Below are 23,933 nucleotides of genomic sequence, written 5' to 3'. Positions count from 1 at the left end.
CTCATTCGGTGCTGCAGAGTCATCCGCACTCTCCCGCCCGTTTGGGAGCTTTGGTATAATCCCCATGGTCCTTACGGAAGTCCCAGCATCCACTAGGACGTCAGAGAAAATAAGAATTTACTTACCGATAATTCTATTTCTCATAGTCCGTAGTGGATGCTGGGCGCCCATCCCAAGTGCGGATTGTCTGCAATACTTGTATATAGTTATTGTTACAAAAAAATCGGGTTGTTTATTGTTGTGAGCCATCTTTTCAGAGGCTCCTACGTTTATCATACTGTTAACTGGGTTCAGATCACAGGTTGTACAGTGTGATTGGTGTGGCTGGTATGAGTCTTACCCGGGATTCAAAATCCTTCCTTATTATGTACGCTCGTCCGGGCACAGTATCCTAACTGAGGCTTGGAGGAGGGTCATAGGGGGAGGAGCCAGTGCACACCAGCTAGTCTAAAGCTTTTACTTTTTGTGCCCAGTCTCCTGCGGAGCCGCTATTCCCCATGGTCCTTACGGAAGTCCCAGCATCCACTACGGACTATGAGAAATAGAATTATCGGTAAGTAAATTCTTATTTTCGCCAAATGCGGTGATAATGTTTTGCGGTTACATCCTTCCTGGCTTTGATCAGGATAGGGATGACTTCATCCGGAATGCCTTTTTCCTTCAGGATCCGGCGTTCAACCGCCATGCCGTCAAACGCAGCCGCGGTAAGTCTTGGAACAGACAGGGTCCTTGCTGGAGCAGGTCCCTTCTTAGAGGTAGAGGCCACGGATCCTCCGTGAGCATCTCTTGAAGTTCCGGTTACCAAGTCCTTCTTGGCCAATCCGGAGCCACGAATATAGTGCTTACTCCTCTCCATCTTATAATTCTCAGTACCTTGTGTATGAGAGGCAGAGGATGGAACACATACACTGACCGGTACACCCACGGTGTTACCAGAGCGTCTGCTGAGGAAGTCTGCTTCCCAGTTGTCCATTCCCGGAATGAACACTGCTGACAGTGCTATCACATGATTTTCCGCCCAGCGAAGAATCCTTGCAGCTTCTGCCATTGCCCTCCTGCTTCTTGTGCCACCCTGTCTGTTTACGTGGGTGACTGCCGTGATGTTGTCCGACTGGATCAACACCGGCTGACCTTGAAGCAGAGGTCTTGCTAAGCTTAGAGCATTGTAAATGGCCCTTAGCTTCAGGATATTTATGTGAAGTGATGTCTCCAGGCTTGACCATAAGCCCTGGAATTCCTTCCCTGTGTGACTGCTCCCCAGCCTCGCAGGCTGGCATCCGTGGTCACCAGGACCCAGTCCTGAATGCCGAATCTGCGGCCCTCTAGAAGATGAGCACTCTGCAACCACCACAGGAGGGACACCCTTGTCCTTGGTGACAGGGTTATCCGCTGATGCATCTGAAGATGCGACCCGGACCATTTGTCCAGCAGGTCCCACTGGAAAGTTCTTGCGTGGAATCTGCCGAATGGGATTGCTTCGTAGGAAGCCACCATTTTTCCCAGAACCCTTGTGCATTGACGCACTGAGACTTGGCTCGGTTTTAGGAGGTTCCTGACTAGTTCGGATAACTCCCTGGCTTTCTCCTCCGGGAGAAACACCTTTTTCTGGACTGTGTCCAGGATCATCCCTAAGAACAGAAGACGAGTCGTCGGAACCAGCTGCGATTTTGGAATATTGAGAATCCAACCGTGCTGCCGCAACACTACCTGAGATAGTGCTACACCGACCTCCAACTGTTCTCTGGATCTTACCCTTATCAGGAGATCGTCCAAGTAAGGGATAACTAAAACTCCCTTCCTTCGAAGGAGTATCATCATTTCGGCCGTTACCTTGGTAAAGACCCGGGGTGCCGTGGACCATCCAAACGGCAGCGTCTGAAACTGATAGTGACAGTTCTGTACCACAAACCTGAGGTACTCTTGGTGAGAAGGGTAAATTGGGACATGATGTAGTCCCCTTCTTCCAGGTTCGCAATCACTGCTCTGAGTGACTCCATCTTGAATTTGAACCTCCGTATGTAAGTGTTCAAAGATTTTAGATTTAGAATCGGTCTCACCGTCCGGCTTCGGTACCACAACAGTGTGGAATAATACCCCGTTCCCTGTTGCAGGAGGGGTACCTTGATTATCACCTGCTGGGAATACAGCTTGTGAATGGCTTCCAAAACTGCCTCCCTGTCAGAGGGAGACGTCGGTAAAGCCGACTTTAGGAAAACGGCGAGGGGGAGACGTCTCGAATTCCAATTTGTACCCCTGAGATATCACCTGAAGGATCCAGGGGTCTACTTGCGAGTGAGCCCACTGCGCGCTGAAATTCATTGAGACGGGCCCCCACCGTGCCTGAGTCTGCTTGTAAAGCCCCAGCGTCATGCTGAGGGCTTGGCAGAGGCGGGAGAGGGCTTCTGTTCCTGGGAACTGGCTGATTTCTGCAGCCTTTTTCCTCTCCCTCTGTCACGGGCAGAAATGAGGAACCTTTTGCCCGCTTGCCCTTCTGGGAACGAAAGGACTGCGCCTGATAATACGGCGTCTTCTTATGTTGAGAGGCGACCTGGGGTACAAACGTGGATTTCCCAGCTGTTGCCGTGGCCACCAGGTCTGAAAGACCGACCCCAAATAACTCCTCCCCTTTATAAGGCAATACTTCCAAATGCCGTTTGGAATCCGCATCACCTGACCACTGTCGTGTCCATAACCCTCTTCTGGCAGAAATGGACAACGCACTTACACTTGATGCCAGTCGGCAAATATTCCGCTGTGCATCACGCATATATAGAAATGCATCTTTTAAATGCTCTATAGGCAATAATATACTGTCCCTATCTAGGGTATCAATATTTTCAGTCAGGGAATCCGACCACGCCAACCCAGCACTGCACACCCAGGCTGAGGCGATTGCTGGTCACAGTATAACACCAGTATGTGTGTAAAATAAGAATTTACTTACCGATAATTCTATTTCTCGTAGTCCGTAGTGGATGCTGGGGACTCCGTAAGGACCATGGGGAATAGCGGCTCCGCAGCAGACAGGGCACAAAAGTAAAAGCTTTAGGATCAGGTGGTGTGCACTGGCTCCTCCCCCTATGACCCTCCTCCAAGCCTCAGTTAGGATACTGTGCCCGGACGAGCGTACACAATAAGGAAGGATTTTGAATCCCGGGTAAGACTCATACCAGCCACACCAATCACACTGTACAACCTGTGATCTGAACCCAGTTAACAGCATGATAACAGCGGAGCCTCTGAAAAGATGGCTCACAACAATAATAACCCGATTTTTGTAACAATAACTATGTACAAGTATTGCAGACAATCCGCACTTGGGATGGGCGCCCAGCATCCACTACGGACTACGAGAAATAGAATTATCGGTAAGTAAATTCTTATTTTCTCTGACGTCCTAAGTGGATGCTGGGGACTCCGTAAGGACCATGGGGATTATACCAAAGCTCCCAAACGGGCGGGAGAGTGCGGATGACTCTGCAGCACCGAATGAGAGAACTCCAGGTCCTCCTCAGCCAGGGTATCAAATTTGTAGAATTTTTCAAACGTGTTTGCCCCTGACCAAGTAGCAGCTCGGCAAAGTTGTAAAGCCGAGACCCCTCGGGCAGCCGCCCAAGATGAGCCCACCTTCCTTGTGGAATGGGCATTTACATATTTTGGCTGTGGCAGGCCTGCCACAGAATGTGCAAGCTGAATTGTACTACACATCCAACTAGCAATCGTCTGCTTAGAAGCAAGAGCACCCTGTTTGTTGGGTGCATACAGGATAACAGCAAGTCAGTTTTCCTGACTCCAGCCGTCCTGGAAATCTATATTTTCAGGGCCCTGACAACATCTAGCAACTTGGAGTCCTCCAAGTCCCTAGTAGCCGCAGGTACCACAATAAGCTGGTTCAGGTGAAACGCTGACACCACCTTAGGGAGAAACTGGGGACGAGTCCGCAGCTCTGCCCTGTCCGAATGGACAATCAGATATGGGCTTTTGTGAGACAAAGCCGCCAATTCTGACACTCGCCTGGCCGAGGCCAGGGCCAACAGCATGGTCACTTTCCATGTGAGATATTTCAAATCCACAGATTTGAGTGGTTTAAACCAATGTGATTTGAGGAATCCCAGAACTACGTTGAGATCCCACAGTGCCACTGGAGGCACAAAAGGGGGTTGTATATGCAGTACTCCTTTGACAAACTTCTGGACTTCAGGAACTGAAGCCAATTCTTTCTGGAAGAAAATCGACAGGGCCGAAATTTGAACCTTAATGGACCACAATTTGAGGCCCATAGACACTCCTGTTTGTAGGAAATGCAGGAATCGACCGAGTTGAAATTCCTCCGTGAGGGCCTTCCTGGCCTCACACCATGCAACATATTTTCGCCAAATGTGGTGATAATGTTGTGCGGTCACCTCCTTCCTGGCTCTGACCAGGGTAGGGATGACCTCTTCCGGAATGCCTTTTTCCCTTAGGATCCGGCGTTCAACCGCCATGCCGTCAAACGCAGCCGCGGTAAGTCTTGGAACAGACATGATCCTTGCTGAAGCAAGTCCCTTCTTAGTATCTCTTGAAGTTCCGGGTACCAAGTCCTTCTTGGCCAATCCGGAGCCACGAGTATAGTTCTTACTCCTCTCCGTCTTATAATTCTCAGTACCTTGGGTATGAGAGGCAGAGGAGGGAACACATACACCGACTGGTACACCCACGGTGTTACCAGAGCGTCCCAGCTATTGCCTGAGGGTCTCTTGACCTGGCGCAATACCTGTCCAGTTTTTTGTTCATACGGGACGCCATCATGTCCACCTTTGGTCTTTCCCAACGGTTCACAATCATGTGGAAGACTTCCAGATGAAGTCCCCACTCTCCCGGGTGGAGGTCGTTCCTGCTGAGGAAGTCTGCTTCCCAGTTGTCCACTCCCGGAATGAACACCGCTGACAGTGTTATCACATGATTTTTCGCCCAGCGAAGAATCCTTGCTGCCATTGCCCTCCTGCTTCTTGTGCCGCCCTGTCTGTTTACGTGGGCGACTGCCGTGATGTTGTCCGACTGGATCAGCACCGGTTGACTTTGAAGCAGAGGTCTTCCTAGGCTCAGAGCATTGTAAATTGCCCTTAGCTCCAGTATATTTATGTGGAGAGAAGTCTCCAGACTTGACCACACTCCTTGGAAATTTCTTCCCTGTGTGACTGCTCCCCAGCCTCTCAGGCTGGCATCCGTGGTCACCAGAACCCAGTCCTGAATGCCGAATGTGCTGCCCTCTAGTAGATGAGCACTCTGCAGCCACCACAGAAGAGATACCCTTGTCCTTGGAGACAGGATTATCCGCTGATGCATCTGAAGATGCGATCCGGACCATTCGTCCAGCAGATCCCACTGAAAAATTCTTGCGTGAAATCTGCCGAATGGAATCGCTTCGTTAGAAGCCACCATTTTTCCCAGGACTCTTGTGCATTGATGCACTGACACTTGGCCTGGTTTTAGGAGGTTTCTGACTAGCTCGGACAACTCCCTGGCTTTCTCCTCCGGGAGAAACACCTTTTTCTGGACTGTGTCCAGAATCATCCCTAGGAACAGCAGACGTGTCGTCGGAATCAGCTGCGATTTTGGAATATTTTGAATCCACCCGTGCTGTCGTAGAACTACTTTAGATAGTGCTACTCCGACCTCCAACTGTTCTCTGGACCTTGCCCTTATCAGGAGATCGTCCAAGTAAGGGATAATTAAGACGCCTTTTCTTTGAAGAAGAATCATCATTTCGGCCATTACCTTGGTAAAGACCCGGGGTGCCGTGGACAATCCAAACGGCAGCGTCTGAAACTGATAGTGACAGTTCTGTACCATGAACCTGAGGTACCCTTGGTGAGAAGGGCAAATTGGGACATGGAGGTAAGCATCCTTGATGTCCAGGGACACCATATAGTCCCCTTCTTCCTGGTTCGCTATCACTGCTCTGAGTGACTCCATCTTGATTTGAACCTTTGTATGTAAGTGTTCAAAGATTTCAGATTTAGAATTGGTCTCACCGAGCCGTCTGGCTTCAGTACCACAAATAGTGTGGAATAATACCCCTTTCCTTGTTGTAGGAGGGGTACTTTGATTATCACCTGCTGGGAATACAGCTTGTGAATTGTTTCCAATACTGCCTCCCTGTCGGAGGGAGACGTTGGTAAAGCAGACTTCAGGAACCTGCGAGGGGGAGATGTCTCGAATTTCCAATCTGTACCCCTGGGATACTACTTGTAGGATCCAGGGGTCCACTTGCGAGTGAGCCCACTGCGCGCTGAAACTCTTGAGACGACCCCCCACCGCACCTGAGTCCGCTTGTACGGCCCCAGCGTCATGCTGAGGACTTGGCAGAAGCGGTGGAGGGCTTCTGTTCCTAGGAAGGGGCTGCCTGCTGCAGTCTTCTTCCCTTTCCTCTACCCCTGGGCAGATATGACTGGCCTTTTGCCCGCTTGCCCTTATGGGGACGAAAGGACTGAGGCTGAAAAGACGGTGTCTTTTTCTGCTGAGATGTGACTTGGGGTAAAAAAGGTGGAATTTCCATCTGTTGCCGTGGCCACCAGGTCCGATGGACCGACCCCAAATAACTCCTCCCCTTTATACGGCAATACTTCCATGTGCCGTTTGGAATCTGCATCACCTGACCACTGTCGTGTCCATAAACATCTTCTGGCAGATATGGACATCGCACTTACTCTTGATGCCAGAGTGCAAATATCCCTCTGTGCATCTCGCATATATAGAAATGCATCCTTTAAATGCACTATAGTCAATAAAATACTGTCCCTGTCAAGGGTATCAATATTTTCAGTCAGGGAATCCGACCAAGCCACCCCAGCGCTGCACATCCAGGCTGAGGCGATCGCTGGTCGCAGTATAACACCAGTATGTGTGTATATACTTTTTAGGATATTTTCCAGCCTCCTATCAGCTGGCTCCTTGAGGGCGGCCGTATCTGGAGACGGTAACGCCACTTGTTTTGATAAGCGTGTGAGCGCCTTATCCACCCTAAGGGGTGTTTCCCAACGCGCCCTAACTTCTGGCGGGAAAGGGTATAACGCCAATAATTTTCTATCGGGGGAAACCCACGCATCATCACACACTTTATTTAATTTATCTGATTCAGGAAAAACTACAGGTAGTTTTTTCACACCCCACATAATACCCTTTTTTGTGGTACTTGTAGTATCAGACATATGTAACACCTCCTTCATTGCCCTTAACATGTAACGTGTGGCCCTAATGGAAAATACGTTTGTTTCTTCACCGTCGACACTGGAGTCAGTGTCCGTGTCTGTGTCTGTGTCGACCGACTGAGGTAAATGGGCGTTTTAAAGCCCCTGACGGTGTTTGAGACGCCTGGACAGGTACTAATTGGTTTGCCGGCCGTCTCATGTCGTCAACCGACCTTGCAGCGTGTTGACATTATCACGTAATTCCCTAAATAAGCCATCCATTCCGGTGTCGACTCCCTAGAGAGTGACATCACCATTACAGGCAATTGCTCCGCCTCCTCACCAACATCGTCCTCATACATGTCGACACACACGTACCGACACACAGCACACACACAGGGAATGCTCTGATAGAGGACAGGACCCCACTAGCCCTTTGGGGAGACAGAGGGAGAGTTTGCCAGCACACACCAAAACGCTATAATTATACAGGGACAACCTTATATAAGTGTTTTCCCTTATAGCATCTTAATATATAATAATATCGCCAAATAAGTGCCCCCCCTCTCTGTTTTAACCCTGTTTCTGTAGTGCAGTGCAGGGGAGAGCCTGGGCGCCTTCCTAGCAGCGGAGCTGTGTAGGAAAATGGCGCTGTGTGCTGAGGAGAATAGGCCCCGCCCCCTTTTCGGCGGGCTTCTTCTCCCGTTTTTCTGACAACCTGGCAGGGGTTAAATACATCCATATAGCCCCAGAGGCTATATGTGATGTATTTTTAGCCAGCATAGGTACTTTCATTGCTGCCCAGGGCGCCCCCCCCAGCGCCCTGCACCCTCAGTGACCGTTGGTGTGAAGTGTGCTGAGAGCAATGGCGCACAGCTGCCGTGCTGTGCGCTACCTTAAGAAGACTGGGAAGTCTTCAGCCGCCGATTTCTGGACCTCTTCTCTCTTCAGCATCTGCAAGGGGGTCGGCGGCGCGGCTCCGGTGACCCATCCAGGCTGTACCTGTGATCGTCCCTCTGGAGCTAGTGTCCAGTAGCCTAAGAAGCCAATCCATCCTGCACGCAGGTGAGTCCACTTCTTCTCCCCTAAGTCCCTCGTTGCAGTGAGCCTGTTGCCAGCAGGACTCACTGAAAATAAAAAACCTAACAAAACTTTTACTCTAAGCAGCTCTTTAGGAGAGCCACCTAGATTGCACCCTTCTCGGCCGGGCACAAAAACCTAACTGAGGCTTGGAGGAGGGTCATAGGGGGAGGAGCCAGTGCACACCACCTGATCCTAAAGCTTTTACTTTTGTGCCCTGTCTCCTGCGGAGCCGCTATTCCCCATAGTCCTTACGGAGTCCCCAGCATCCACTTAGGACGTCAGAGAAATACATTTTAGGATACCCTCCTGCTTTCTATCAGCAGGATCCTTAAGGGCGGCCATCTCAGGAGAGGGTAGAGCCCTTGTTCTTACAAGTGTGTGAGCGCTTTACCCATCCTAGGGGGTGTTTCCCAACGCACCCTAACCTCTGGCGGGAAAGGACATAATGCCAATAACATTTTAGAAATTATCAGTTGTTATCGGGGGAAACCCAAGCATCATCACACCTCATTTAATTTCTCAGATTCAGGAAAACTACAGGTAGTTTTTCCTCACCGAACATAATACCCCTTTTTGGTGGTACTCGTATTATCAGAAATGTGTAAAACATTTTTCATTGCCTCAATCATGTAACGTGTGGCCCTACTGGAAGTCACATTTGTCTCTTCACCGTCGACACTGGAGTCAGTATCCGTGTCGGCGTCTGTATCTGCCATCTGAGGTAACGGGCGCTTTAGAGCCCCTGACGGCCTATGAGACGTCTGGACAGGCACAAGCTGAGTAGCCGGCTGTCTCATTTCAACCACTGTCTTTTATACAGAGCTGACACGGTCACGTAATTCCTTCCAACAGTTCATCCACTCAGGTGTCGACCCCCTAGGGGGTGACATCACTATTACAGGCAATTTGCTCCGTCTCCACATCATTTTCCTCCTCATACATGTCGACACAAACGTACCGACACACAGCACACACACAGGGAATGCTCTGATAGAGGACAGGACCCCACTAGCCCTTTGGGGAGACAGAGGGAGAGTTTGCCAGCACACACCAGAGCGCTATATATATACAGGGATAACCTTATATAAGTGTTTTTCCCCTTATAGCTGCTGTATTTTTAATACTGCGCCTAATTAGTGCCCCCCTCTCTTTTTTAACCCTTTCTGTAGTGTAGTGACTGCAGGGGAGAGCCAGGGAGCTTCCCTCCAACGGAGCTGTGAGGGAAAATGGCGCCAGTGTGCTGAGGAGATAGGCTCCGCCCCCTTCTCGGCGGCCTTATCTCCCGTTTTTCTGTGTATTCTGGCAGGGGTTAAAATTCATCCATATAGCCCTGGGGGCTATATGTGATGTATTTTCGCCAGCCAAGGTGTTTTTATTTCTCGTTCGGGCACAAAAATCTAACTGAGGCTTGGAGGAGGGTCATAGGGGGAGGAGCCAGTGCACACCAGGTAGTCCTAAAGCTTTACTTTTGTGCCCAGACTCCTGCGGAGCCGCTATTCCCCATGGTCCTTACGGAGTCCTCAGCATCCACTAGGACGTCAGAGAAAAAGGGGACGCTGTCTGCCGTAATGTGTAAAAAGGGGGACGCTGTCTGCCATAATGTGTAAAAAGGGGACGCTGTCTGCCGTAATGTGTAAAAAGGGGACGCTGTCTGCCGTAATGTGTAAAAAGGGGATGCTGTCTGCCGTAATGTGTAAAAAGGGGGACGCAGTCTGCCGTAATGTGTAAAAAGGGGACGCTGTCTGCCGTAATGTGTAAAAAGGGGGAGGCAGTCTGCCGTAATGTGTAAAAAGGGGGACGCAGTCTGCCGTAATGTGTAAAAAGGGGGACGCTGTCTGCCGTAATGTGTAAAAAGGGGATGCTGTCTGCCGTAATGTGTAAAAAGGGGATGCTGTCTGCCGTAATGTGTAAAAAGGGCACGCTGTCTGTCGTAATGTGTAAAAAGGGCACGCTGTCTGCCGTAATGTGTAAAAAGGGGGACACTGCCGTAATGTGTAAAAAGGGGACGCTGTCTGCCGTAATGTGTAAAAAGAGGGAGGCAGTCTGCCGTAATGTGTAAAAAGGGGGACGCAGTCTGCCGATTTGTGTAAAAAGGGGGAAGCTGTCTGCCGTAATGTGTAAAAAGGGGACGCTGTCTGCCGTAATGTGTAAAAAGGCGACGCTGTCTGCCGTAATGTGTAAAAAGGGACGCTGTCTGCCGTAATGTGTAAAAAGGGACGCTGTCTGCCGTAATGTGTAAAAAGGGGACGCTGTCTGCCGTAATGTGTAAAAAGGGGACGCTGTCTGCCGTAATGTGTAAAAAGGGGATGCTGTCTGCCGTAATGTGTAAAAAGGGGGACGCTGTCTGCCGTAATGTGTAAAAAGGGGACGCTGTCTGCCGTAATGTGTAAAAAGGGGATGCTGTCTGCCGTAATGTGTAAAAAGGGGGACGCAGTCTGCCGTAATGTGTAAAAAGGGGACGCTGTCTGCCGTAATGTGTAAAAAGGGGACGCTGTCTGCCGTAATGTGTTAAAAGGGGGACGCTGTCTGCCGTAATGTGTAAAAAGGGCACGCTGTCTGCCGTAATGTGTAAAAAGGGGCTCTACCTGGTGTAGTGGCGCTACTGTTCGGTGTAATTTGAATAATGGAGACTACTGTGCACCGTAGTATGAATTGGTATTATTTTGTGGCCACACCCTTTCCCCATGATGCCACGCCCCTAATTTTTTGTGAGCGCACCGCCCATATTTTACATAAGGTGTGTGTATGTGTGTGGTGGTGGTGGTGGGCAATGCCATTTCTTGCACACAGTGCTAAAATGCCTAGTTACGGCACTGCCTATAAGTGTATTTTATTCAAGACACCAGGAGTGCTGCTTTAGAATAATACAGCTGATTGGACTCCAATTTAGGATAATTTTATGTTTTTCTTTTCAAGTGTAACATAAGAGGGGGGCGCCAAAACATACCCATGCTCTGGGCACCATGGCACCTAGCTACATCTCTGCATGTAAGCGAACCTGCTGTGACTCGCAGACCCACAATAGTACATCGCTACCGCTATAAGCACATACACTGTAGCGAATAGCGATAAGTAAGCAGCACACTCTCACTGACTGGCGATGATGAGATCGGTTTCCAAACATGTAGGCGGAGCCTGTGGTAACCCCGCCCCTCAGAGTGCAGCAGCAAAACAATCTACCGCATACTAAGAGGGCGTGTCATCGTCGTAGAAACCGCGCCCCATTCAAATCCTATTGGATGTTATGACACCGGCCGGGCTCCTATCTCTCTCCTCCCTGTCAGAGCCTGCGGCCACAGAATGCGGTTACCATGGCACTGACGTGAAGTGTGGGCGGACACTGCGCAGACGCAGTGGGAGTGCTGGAAAGATGGCGGCGTGGCCAGTGAGGAGGCAGACCTGGGAGATGCTGTGAAGCAGCAGCCAGAGAGCGGCGTCACAGGCAGCAGCACCGGCTCCCGCACCCCTCAGGAGTACCACACAGCGGACAGGCGGGGAATAACCAAAACACACCGCCACAACCGGGGAGGCGACCGGACAGTGCGGGACACATGAGCCGGAGCAGTCCCCGGGATCCAACGGCAGCGGCGGCGGCGCACGGAAGAGGCAGCACCGGGGCCCTTGAGGGCCCGGGCTCAGGATGAAGTTCGCAGAGCATCTGTCCGCTCACATCACCCCGGAGTGGAGGAAACAGTATATACAGTATGAGGTGAGCGCCGGCGGGGGACGTGCGGCTGCCTCTCTGCGCCAGGACCGGCTGCGCTTCTATATCTATCTATCTATCTATCTATCTATCTATCTATCTATCTATCTATCTATCGTATCTGTGTCTCTCCTCAATCCATCTCTCTAGATCTGTCTAAATCTAGTCTGTCTGAGAATGCCAGCGTTTGATGCTACGACATGTGTAGAACTACAAGTCCCAGCATATTTTTTAAAAGGGGGTAGGGGGAATGCTGAGTCTACTAGTCCCTTTTACCTGCTGCATGTGCCGTTCTAGCTAAATGGGACAGCAGCCACTATTAGGCCCTTTACATACATTGGGATATCTATCTATCTATCTATCTATCTATCTATCTATCTATCTATCTATCATTACAGGTGATCTGTACATTTCCTCACCCCATCCATGTACACCTTATTATCAACTGGTCCTTCCAGCGCATACAATGGCCAATCCAGGCCGGCCGCCAGTCCTGGTGTTCCCTTGCCCCATTACAATGGTTACCGCACTGCAAATAATTTTCTTACCTTTAGTGAACTTCTGTATTACTTGCTTGACAATAGTCCGGTAAAGGTGTAATGTAATTACACAGAGTGAGAAGGACACACAGTGATTAGCCGCAATCCGCTTATCACAGCGCCTAATCTGCCAGTGTAGACCAGGTGGGAGAAGAGGTGTGACAGCTGGGTACAAACCTTCTGCCAGGGGTATTGGCTTTGTGCAGCTGAATCAGCTTTTTCTCCTAAAGCTTAGGGAGGTGTATGGAACAGCGTTGTCTGTAGGCTTTCCATCACAATGTCTAATATTTTAAGTTGATATATATGATGGGGATGTAAACTAGGATATGGGAGCGTGTGTTGTGCTATGACAGAGTGGTCAGACTGGTACACACCTATTTGAAAAGTATACACCATCATCCTAATATAATCGCTTACAATTACAGTATGTACAATTTGTGTTTAGAAAGATAGTGTAGAATTTAGGAGTCATTGAGTTATTCCTAACTGGTGATATAAATGTGATTGAAACCAAGGGCTTTTCCATGATTTATGCTAATGCTATGAAGCATTCTCTGGTGATCTCAGCCATGAGTTTATTTAATGTTAATGGTTTAATATGTTTTGTCTTAATAAGAGTTATTGTTGGGATTAAAAACACAGATAAATATAAACTTCATATAGCTACCCATCACATGTCCTTGCTACAGTTCACCTTGAACTCAAAAACTTACTGTTCCCAGAATTTTGTTGCCCGTAGTACAATGTTGATATCGGATCACATTCATTAATAGATTTATTTGGAATGCCGTTTCTATATTATATTTTCTATTACTACAGTTGGTTGCAGTGATTTATGGGAGTGTTCTAAAAATAATGCATAACATGGTTTTTGCAAACTATTTAACCCTATCTATCCTTCTATCTATCCTTCTATCTATCCTTCTATCTATCCTTCTATCTATCCTTCTATCTATCCTTCTATCTATCCTTCTATCTATCCTTCTATCTATCCTTCTATCTATCCATCTATCTATGTTTGTAATAATTTTAAGCTATGATGTATGAAATGGCTTAAATGTAGGACAAAGGGTATTTTTAAGGGGAACAGAAACAACCACTTTGAATTTTTATGTTGCTTTTCTTTGTTATGGTGCTGAATAACCTCCAAGGTGTTTACTTAGTGGTTCCATAGTCTCACCCACAAGATTATGTGCTGCCAGGGCATATCATAAATATATATAGATAGATAGATAGAGATATAGCTATATCTATAGATATATCTATATAGATATATATGTATGTATCTATATCTCTATCCTGTGTATGTGATTTATAGCAGTAACATGCACATATCTGAAAAGTGTGTGTTTGGATGTACCAGAAATGCAAGTATTATTTGTGTTCACTACAACATTAGTGTTAAAGAACCATATATTATGTATGTGTATTTAATATCATATCTATTGTATATAATGTAGTTGAGAAGATACTCTTGTAAATCCATAGCAATATTGCTGGGGGAGTCCTGATGCAGAGAAATTGTAAACAAGGGTGCACTCAAGTCTTCAGCAAAGCAACACATTTTATTTACCCATTAGACAAAGGTCCAAATAGGACCGAAACCAAACATTGATGCATGTACTCTACCTAATTGGTTATTAAAATTTGCTGCTTTGCTGAAGACCAGTGAGTGCACTCTAATTTTCTATCTCTCTTTATAATATAGAGAGAGATTGGTATTGATATTTTTATTTATCTATTTTTTTTGTTTTTTGTTTTGTTTTCATTGGCAAAATGTTCTTAATGTGCCAGGATTTTGCTATGTCAGTTTAAACATCAATACATGCCTCTGTACACCTGATGCGCAAATCATTTTTGTTTCAAGACGATTCCTCCTTTTCATTTGTATTTCATTTCGGCTGAATTTCTTATCTTGTGTCAAGCTAAGTTATGTCATCAAGATAAAAGAAATGAAATAAAAAGAAAAGAAAAAACAAAAACATACTTTTAATGGATTGTGTAATATTTTAACAAAAATGTTAACAAATAAGCGAAATAAAAAAAAAAAAAGGTACCTTGGTATCACTTCTGCAGCTCTCATTACACAGACAACACAGCATCCAAACTAATAGTGATTTAATAGTGAAATAATTACAAAATAGCAAATAACTGAGAGAAATGTTACATTTTCCATTTTTAACTCTATACTGCTTACCCTATTCCATTTCTTCTCTGAATTTGTCATTCTCTAGTATATATAAGTGGTTTTAAATTGTGTATATAAGTGTGTGTGTGTGTGTGTGTGTATATATATATATATATATATATATATATATATATATATATATATATATATATATATATATATTAATTATAATTCCCATTTATAATTCAGTCTACATAGCTGACCTTTTCTGAAAGCTGTCGACCCCAAAAGATTGTTTACGGATGAGTAGCAAACAACTGTTATATATGAAACACACAGTACAAAAACCTAGATTGTGATTATTTCATATCATATATGTCTAGACCTACATGGTAGACTCTTGCTGCAGTGACCAACATGTGAACCGTACAGTGTTCACATGTAACTGTATAGGTCACACAGGCTGATCGTCGTATCAAATATAGTGTGGTGTAGGTGTAACTGGATGGTACCTGTAAGGTCACATGGGGCATTTGTGTGCTTCAGGATTTGAAAGGTAATATTTGGCACCTGATACAGTAACTGTCTGGGAAGAGGGGTTTGGGGTCTGGTACACTCATGCCTTTAATCCCCACACCCTGTTATGTAGTGCTTACCAGGGCGGATGCCTGAATGGCCTTTCTCAGGACAGCAGTACCAATTATTCTTAGTGGGCACTGCAATTTGTCCTAATTTAGCAAGCTCTAATAAGCCAATAGCCAGTGCCATCTAAATATGGCGTTAACTGTTGTAGCCTATGGGTTACGGAGAAGCATCTGAAGATCAGGAGCTAGACAGTGCGCATGCACGTCCTGATGTGCTGTATAAATAGCCCCTTCAACGCTGCCATTACAGTCTCCTATCAAATGCACTGACCCAATATGACTTAAGTATAATCTGCTCTGTAACGACATTTGTTATGGCGACAAATTTCGGCAATATCAGATGTTAGTTAATGGGGCAAAATGTGTTTAATAATTGTTGTTATAATAAGCAGGCCCCTAAGTTTTAACGCTGGGAAATCCACATGTTTTCCGCCCCTACCGTATTTTTTGCCTAGGCGAAAATCCGGCACTGCTTTTGCATAGGGTGAATCTCCATTCGCCCTAAAAATAGAGAAAAGTTCAGTTTTTTTTCACCTAGGTGAAATAAACAGAACTAATTGCATACCCCCCTATATCTCATGTAGAGAGTGTGATGGGTGGTAGTCATTATATTTTTACATACTCCAACAGATGTCAAACGTAACTCCTAAAATCTGTTGAGTACATTGTATGGTGGCTGGGGTAACAGTCCCTCTGTCACAGAAACATGTTTAAGTTTTAGCATATTTTCTCTATTAAAATGTGCTCTGGTTGTGATATTGGGATGCAATTAAAATACCGGCAGTCGGTTTCCGGTGATCAGGAGACTGACGTGGGAATCCTGACCACCAAGAAGCGTAACCTGTGGAGAGCGAAGCGAGCCACCAGGCCCGAAGCATGGCGAGCCTGCGGGGGGACTCGCTGCCGCCATTCTGACAGACGGGATGTCGCTGTATGTATACTGACAGCTGGCATCCCGTTAGCCGGTATCACATGTATTCCGACATATGAGGTTGGGTACAATATCCCAGCACTCAGCATGCCGATGGTTAGAATCCTGGCAGAGGAATTCTGACATTTAAAATACTGCCTGATTTTGGTGAGTATACCACAGCCTAACGCTAACCCTCCCCCCTATTGCCTGACCCTAACCATAACCCCAATACCGGCCGTCTGGATTGTGACTATTGTGGCATGCTGAGTGCCAGGATATTGATTACATCCCGTCCTATGGAAGTGTTCAGACAGGTAGCTGGTACTTCATAACATGGATGTTATCTGGGCTAAAGAAAGATAGCAGCTATTTCAACTTCTATTTTTGGGCTAAAAACATTTCTTCATTGACTAAAATGGTCTTTGAGGTTCAGTATACATTTGAAATGTCGACACTCAACATGTTGACAGCTGATCTTAGTTGAGCTATGATTTCCGCTATGGAAAAAAATGCATGGTCTACATGTAGACTGTCAACATTCTGGCAGTATTAACATTGTGACTGTCAAACTCCTATCCGTGTCTACATTCTGGTGTTGACATTTCATACCACACCCTAAAGTGGTATAGTTACTAAAGTGCAGGTTTATAGAAGTGGAGAGGTTGCCAATAGCAACCAATCAGATTCTACTTATTTTTCCAGCACCTTCTAGAAGATTAATAGCTAGAGTCTGATAGGTGGCTATGGCAACATCTCCACTTCTCTAAAACTGCACTTTAGTAAATATACCCCTGAGGCTTTACAAAGATAGGGAAAATAATAATGATGAGAATGAAGTGCCAATATGCCAGATATTTTTCACCATATATATTGTAGTCAGAGGCTAATGCCATTGTCTCAGTGCTGAATGTTGGCAGTATATTCTTAACGGGTATAAAGGTTTAACCAAGTAATTTAGGTAAAGGTGTTAGTAATTTGCTGGCCAGAACCTGAGTTCTTCTTCTCAATGACAGTACAGTATATAATAAGCTACTCATTCCTGTGCGTGCACTATTCAGCGTATTGTATAGGTGTACCAGTGTACATTAAACTAATGCACTAAGAGCAACAAGTTCTTATCCTTGGTTCAGTCCTGACAATGGTAGGCATGTCTGTTATATAAATTCCCAGGGTACAGTATTACAATGATGGAACAGTATTCACGCTGCCAAATGTATGAGGATATAAAACGAGAAAGTATTCACTTGGGATTCTCACAGAAATAGATATTTTTATTCCCCTGCAAAATCAAATACCCATCCTATAAATTCAGTAATCTCACATAAATGAGAGCTGTGTTCTTTTCATAGTGCTCCGTTCAGGTTAGTTTTTCATCATAGCCGTCATGTTTAGTTAATGAGATCTGTGGGAGAAGCGAGCTACTTAAAACCTCCGCATTCGTCTTTTGTGTTTCAGCACTGCACCTTCCCGGTGTAGGAGCCATTACTGTATGCAAACTATCCGCAGGGTCCGAAATAACAATCAAATTAATGATATTCACTGGTGATTTCTGGGCACAGTGGGCCTTGATTGAAGTTGCCCTTCTGATCCAGAATAGTGCTTGGCGTATACTCTCTCTCCTCTGTTTACCCAGTATAACGGCTTCCTGTTTCTGTGTGGTTAGAAATAGCGTTGTTTTATATATTCATTGCAAGGCTGAGGTTCTGGGGAAAGTATGCATTGTCTTGCATTGGGTTTTCCTCAGTAAGGTGCGGCTTTAAGTGGCACACATCAAATTATTAGCTGCTTTATTTCAATTGCTGGTACATTGCCAGAAGCCAAGTGTTAAGTTGGTGCGCTCTTGGCTTAATGCTGTGTTTAGAGGCTGTGCTTGTCCTTTGTTGCTCTTGCATTGCATGTGAAGGCCACTTGCCCACATTATCATTTCTCTATCGTCCTAGTGGATGCTGGGGTTCCTGAAAGGACCATGGGGAATAGCGGCTCCGCAGGAGACAGGGCACAAAAAGTAAAGCTTTAGGATCAGGTGGTGTGCACTGGCTCCTCCCCCTATGACCCTCCTCCAAGCCTCAGTTAGATTTTTGTGCCCGGCCGAGAAGGGTGCAATCTAGGTGGCTCTCCTAAAGAGCTGCTTAGAAAAGTTTAGCTTAGGTTTTTTATTTTACAGTGAGTCCTGCTGGCAACAGGATCACTGCAACAAGGGACTTAGGGGAGAAGAAGTGAACTCACCTGCGTGCAGGATGGATTGGCTTCTTGGCTACTGGACATTAGCTCCAGAGGGACGATCACAGGTACAGCCTGGATGGTCACCGGAGCCTCGCCGCCGGCCCCCTTGCAGATGCTGAAACGAGAAGAGGTCCAGAATCGGCGGCAGAAGACTCCTCAGTCTTCTTAAGGTAGCGCACAGCACTGCAGCTGTGCGCCATTTTCCTCTCAGCACACTTCACACGGCAGTCACTGAGGGTGCAGGGCGCTGGGAGGGGGGCGCCCTGGGAGGCAAATGAAAACCTTTTTTGGCTAAAAATACCTCACATATAGCCTCCAGGGGCTATATGGAGATATTTAACCCCTGCCAGAATCCGTTAAGAGCGGGAGACGAGGCCGCCGAAAAAGGGGCGGGGCCTATCTCCTCAGCACACAGCGCCATTTTCCCTCACAGAAAGGCTGGAGGGAAGGCTCCCAGGCTCTCCCCTGCACTGCACTACAGAAACAGGGTTAAAACAGAGAGGGGGGGCACTAATTTGGCGTTAGAAATATATAAAAAAGATGCTATAAGGGAAAACACTTATATAAGGTTGTCCCTATATAATTATAGCGTTTTTTGGTGTGTGCTGGCAAACTCTCCCTCTGTCTCTCCAAAGGGCTAGTAGGTCCTGTCCTCTATCAGAGCATTCCCTGTGTGTGTGCTGTGTGTCGGTACGTATGTGTCGACATGTATGAGGACGATGTTGGTGAGGAGGCGGAGCAATTGCCTGTAATGGTGATGTCACTCTCTAGGGAGTCGACACCGGAATGGATGGCTTATTTAGGGAATTACGTGATAATGTCAACACGCGCCAAGGTCGGTTGACGACATGAGACGGCCGACAAACAATTAGTACCGGTCCAGACGTCTCAAAAACACCGTCAGGGGTTTTAAAACGCCCGTTTACTTTAGTCGGTCGACACAGACACAGACAGGGACACTGAATCCAGTGTCGACGGTGAATAAACAAACGTATTCCTTATTAGGGCCACACGTTAAGGGCAATGAAGGAGGTGTTACATATTTCTGATACTACAAGTACCACAAAAGAGGGTATTATGTGGGATGTGAAAAAACTACCGTAGTTTTTCCTGAATCAGATAAATTAAATGAAGTGTGTGATGATGCGTGGGTTCCCCCCGATAGAAAATATGGGCGGTATACCCTTTCCCGCCAGAAGTTAGGGCGCGTTGGGAAACACCCCTTAGGGTGGATAAGGCGCTCACACGCTTATCAGAACAAGTGGCGGTACCGTCTATAGATAGGGCCGTCCTCAAGGAGCCAGCTGACAGGAGGCTGGAAAAATATCATAAAAAGTATATACACACATACTGGTGTTATACTGCGACCAGCGATCGCCTCAGCCTGGATGTGCAGAGCTGGGGTGGCTTGGTCGGATTCCCTGACTAAAAATATTGATACCCTTGACAGGGACAGTATTTTATTGACTATAGAGCATTTAAAGGATGTATTTCTATATATGCGAGATGCACAGAGGGATATTTGCACTCTGGCATCAAGAGTAAGTGCGATGTCCATATCTGCCAGAAGATGTTTATGGACACGACAGTGGTCAGGTGATGCAGATTCCAAACGGCACAAAGGTGTATTGCCGTATAAAGGAAGAGGAGTTATTTGGGGTCGGTCCATCGGACCTGGTGGCCACGGCAACTGCTGGAAAATCCACCGTTTTTACCCTAAGTCACATCTCTGCAGAAAAAGACACCGTCTTTTCAGCTTCAGTCCTTTCGTCCCTATAAGAGTCATATCTGCCCAGGGATAGAGGAAAGGGAAGAAGACTGCAGCAGGCAGCCCATTCCCAGGAACAGAAGCGTTCCAACCCTTCTGACAAGCTCTCAGCATGACGCTGAGACCGTACAGGACCCCTGGATCCTACAAGTAGTATCCCAGGGGTACAGTTTGGAATGTCGAGACGTTTCCCCTGCGCAGGCTCCTGAAGGCTGCTTTAACAAGGTCTCCCTCCGACAAGGAGGCAGTATGGGAAACAATTCACGAGCTGTATTCCCAGCAGGTGATAATTAAATTACCCCTCCTACAACAAGAAAAGGGGTATTATTCCACACTATATTGTGGTACTGAAGCCAGAAGGCTAGGTGAGACCTATTCTAAATCTAAAAAAATTTGAACACTTACAAAGGTTCAAATCAAGATGGAGTCACTCAGAGCAGTGATAACGAACCGGGAAGAAGGGGACTATCTGGTGTCCCGAGACATCAGGGATGCTTACCTCCATGTCCCAAATTTGCCCTTATCACTAAGGGTACCTCAGGTTCGTGGTACAGAACTGTCACTATCCGTTTCAGACGCTGCCGTTTGGATTGTCTACGGCACCCCGGGTCTTTACCAAGGTAATGGCCGAAATGATGGTTCTTCTTCGAAGAAAAGGCGTCTTAATTATCCCTTACTTGGACGATCTCCTGATAAGGGCAAAGTCCAGGGAACAGTTGGAGGTCGGAGTAGCACTATCTCGGATACTGTTACAACAGCAGGGGTGGATTCTAAAGATTCCAAAATCGCAGCTGATCCCGACAACAAGTCTCCTGTGCTTAGGGATGATTCTGGACACAGTCCAGAAAAAGGTGTTTCTCCCGGAAGAGAAAGCCAGGGAGTTATCCGAGCTAGTCAGGAACCTCCTAAAATCAGTGCATCATTGCACAAGGGCCATGGTAAAAAAATGGTGACTTCCTTCGAAGCAATTCCAGTCGGCAGATTTCATGCAAGAACTTTTCAGTGGGATCTGCTGGACAAATGGTCCGGATCGCATCTTCAGATGCATCAGCGGATAACCCTATATCCAAGGACAAGGGTGTCTCTCCTGTGGTGGTACAGAGTGCTCATCTTCTAGAGGGCCGCAGATTCGGCATTCAGTTTTGGATGTTGGTGACCACGGAGGCCAGCCCGAGAGGCTGGGGAGCAGTCACACAAGGAAAAAATTTCCAGGGAGTGTGATCAAGTCTGGAGATTTTTCTCCACATAAATATAGCTAAGGGTAAATTTATAATGCTCTAAGCTTAGCAAGACCTCTGCTTCAAGGTCAGCCGGTATTGATCCAGTGGGATAAAACATCACGGCAGTCGCCCACGTAAATAGACAGGGCGGCACAAGAAGCAGGAGGGCAGTGGAAAAAACTGCAAGGACTTTTCGCTGGGCGGAAAATCATGTGATAGCACTGTCAGCAGTGTTTCATTCCGGGAATGGAAACTGGGAAGCAGACTTCCTCAGTAGGCACGACCTCCACCCGGCAGAGTGGGAACTTCATGGGGAAGTTTTCCACATAATTGTAAACCGTTGGGAATTACCAAAGGTGGACATGATGGCGTCCCGTCTGAACAAAAAACGGGACAGGTATTGCGCCAGGTTAAGAGACCCTCAGGCAATAGCTGTGGACGTTCTGGTAACACCGTGGGTGTACCAGTCGGTGTATGTGTTCCATCCTCTGCTTTTCATACCTAAGGTACTGAGAATTATAAGACGTAGAGGAGTAAGAACTATACTCATGGCTCCGGATTGGCCAAGAAGGACTTGGTACCCGGAACTTCAAGAGATGCTCACAGAGGACTTATGGCCTCTGCCGCTAAGAAGGGACTTGTTTCAGCAAGTACCATGTCTGTTCCAAGACTTACCGCAGCTGCGTTTGACGGCATGGCGGTGGAACGCCGGATCCTAAGGGAAAAGGCATTCAGGAAGAGGTCATTCCTACCCTGGTCAAAGTTAGAAAGGAGGTGACCGCACAACATTATCACCACATGTGGCGAAAATATGTTGCGTGGTGTGAGGCCAGGAAGGCCCCACGAAGAAATTTCAACTCGGTCGATTCCTGCATTTCTTGCAAACAGGAGTGTCTATGGGCCTCAAATTGGGGTCCATTAAGGTTCAAATTTCGGCCCTGTTGATTTTTCTTCCAGAAAGAAGTGGCTTCAGTTCCTGAAGTCCAGAAGTTTGTCAAGGGAGTATTGCATATACAACCCCCTTTTGTGCCTCCAGTGGCACTGTGGGATCTCAACGTAGTTCTGGGATTCCTCAAAACACATTGGTTTAAAACCAGTCAAATCTGTGGATTTGAAGCATCTCACATGAAAAGTGAACATGCTCTTGGACCTTGCCTGGACCAGGCGAGTGTCAAATTGGTGGTTCTTTTTTCTCAAAAAAGCCCATATCTGTTTGTCCATTCGGACAGGGCAGAGCTGCGGACTCGTCCCCAGTTCTCTCCCTAAGGTGGTGTCAGTGTTTCACCTGAACCAGCTTATTGTGGTGTCTTGCGCCTACTAGGGACTTGGAGGACTCCAAGTTGCTAGATGTGGTCAGGGCCCTGAAAATATAGGTTCCAGGACGGCTGGAGTCAGGAAAACTGACTTGCTGTTATCCTGTATGCACCCAACAAACTGGGTGCTCTTGCTTTTAAGCAGACTTTTGCTAGTTGGATGTGTAATACAATTCAGCTTGCACATTCTGTGGCAGGCCTGCCACAGCCAAAATATGTAAATGCCCATTCCACAAGGAAGGTGGGCTCATCTTGGGCGGCTGCCCGAGGGGTCTCGGCTTTACAACTTTGCCGAGCGGCTATTTAGTCAGGGGCAAACACGTTTGTAAAATCCTACAAATTTGATACCCTGGCTAAGGAGGACCTGGAGTTCTCTCATTCGGTGCTGCAGAGTCATCCGCACTCTCCCGCCCGTTTGGGAGCTTTGGTATAATCCCCATGGTCCTTTCAGGAACCCCAGCATCCACTAGGACGATAGAGAAAATAAGAATTTACTTACCGATAATTCTATTTCTCGGAGTCCGTAGTGGATGCTGGGCGCCCATCCCAAGTGCGGATTATCTGCATTACTTGTACATAGTTACAAAAATCGGGTTATTATTGTTGTGAGCCATCTTTTCAGAGGCTCCGCTGTTATCATACTGTTAACTGGGTTCAGATCACAGGTTGTACAGTGTGATTGGTGTGGCTGGTATGAGTCTTACCCGGGATTCATAAATCCTTCCTTATTGTGTACGCTCGTCCGGGCACAGTACCTAACTGAGGCTTGGAGGAGGGTCATAGGGGGAGGAGCCAGTGCACACCACCTGATCCTAAAGCTTTACTTTTTGTGCCCTGTCTCCTGCGGAGCCGCTATTCCCCATGGTCCTTTCAGGAACCCCAGCATCCACTACGGACTCCGAGAAATAGAATTATCGGTAAGTAAATTCTTATTTTTTAGCCACGCTTTCCATTTTCATAAACCTTTTTCTGCTTACTAAAGGACCTCTTGAGTGAGTGCGTGCGTGTGGAGATTGTGCTGTTGAATGGGATGGTCCTAGTTTATTGTTAAGAGATATTATATATATATATATATATATATATATATATACACAAATTTTATTTATTAATATGAAATTCTGGCACTCAAGTAGCCCCTCAACTATAGTGTAGCTGCTTCGGCTGGGCCCTCCTTGATGGAGTGTAACGTCCTTTATTAGCTGTGCAGAGTAAAGGCGGCACTCGGAGACT

General features: G+C 46.9%; 1 protein-coding gene and 1 long non-coding RNA gene across 2 annotated transcripts in view; one reads left to right on the top strand and one right to left on the bottom strand.

Annotated features, from left to right (window-relative positions):
- Positions 1-12,757, bottom strand: part of LOC134957704 (uncharacterized) — a 239,144-nt gene extending 226,387 nt beyond the window's left edge. Inside the window, exon 1 of the long non-coding RNA XR_010186716.1 lies at positions 12,504-12,757. This is a non-coding gene — a long non-coding RNA (uncharacterized LOC134957704). The remainder of the gene's footprint in view (positions 1-12,503) is intronic.
- XPR1 (xenotropic and polytropic retrovirus receptor 1) overlaps positions 11,542-23,933 on the top strand; it is a 241,988-nt gene continuing 229,596 nt past the window's right edge. The window contains exon 1 of the mRNA XM_063939797.1: positions 11,542-11,961. Coding sequence (XP_063795867.1) covers positions 11,893-11,961 — 69 coding nt within the window. The 5' untranslated portion in view covers positions 11,542-11,892. The remainder of the gene's footprint in view (positions 11,962-23,933) is intronic.

Source organism: Pseudophryne corroboree, chromosome 9, assembly GCF_028390025.1.
Source record: "Pseudophryne corroboree isolate aPseCor3 chromosome 9, aPseCor3.hap2, whole genome shotgun sequence".
NCBI lineage: Eukaryota > Metazoa > Chordata > Amphibia > Anura > Myobatrachidae > Pseudophryne > Pseudophryne corroboree.
This window is presented reverse-complemented; position numbering and strand designations above follow the sequence as displayed.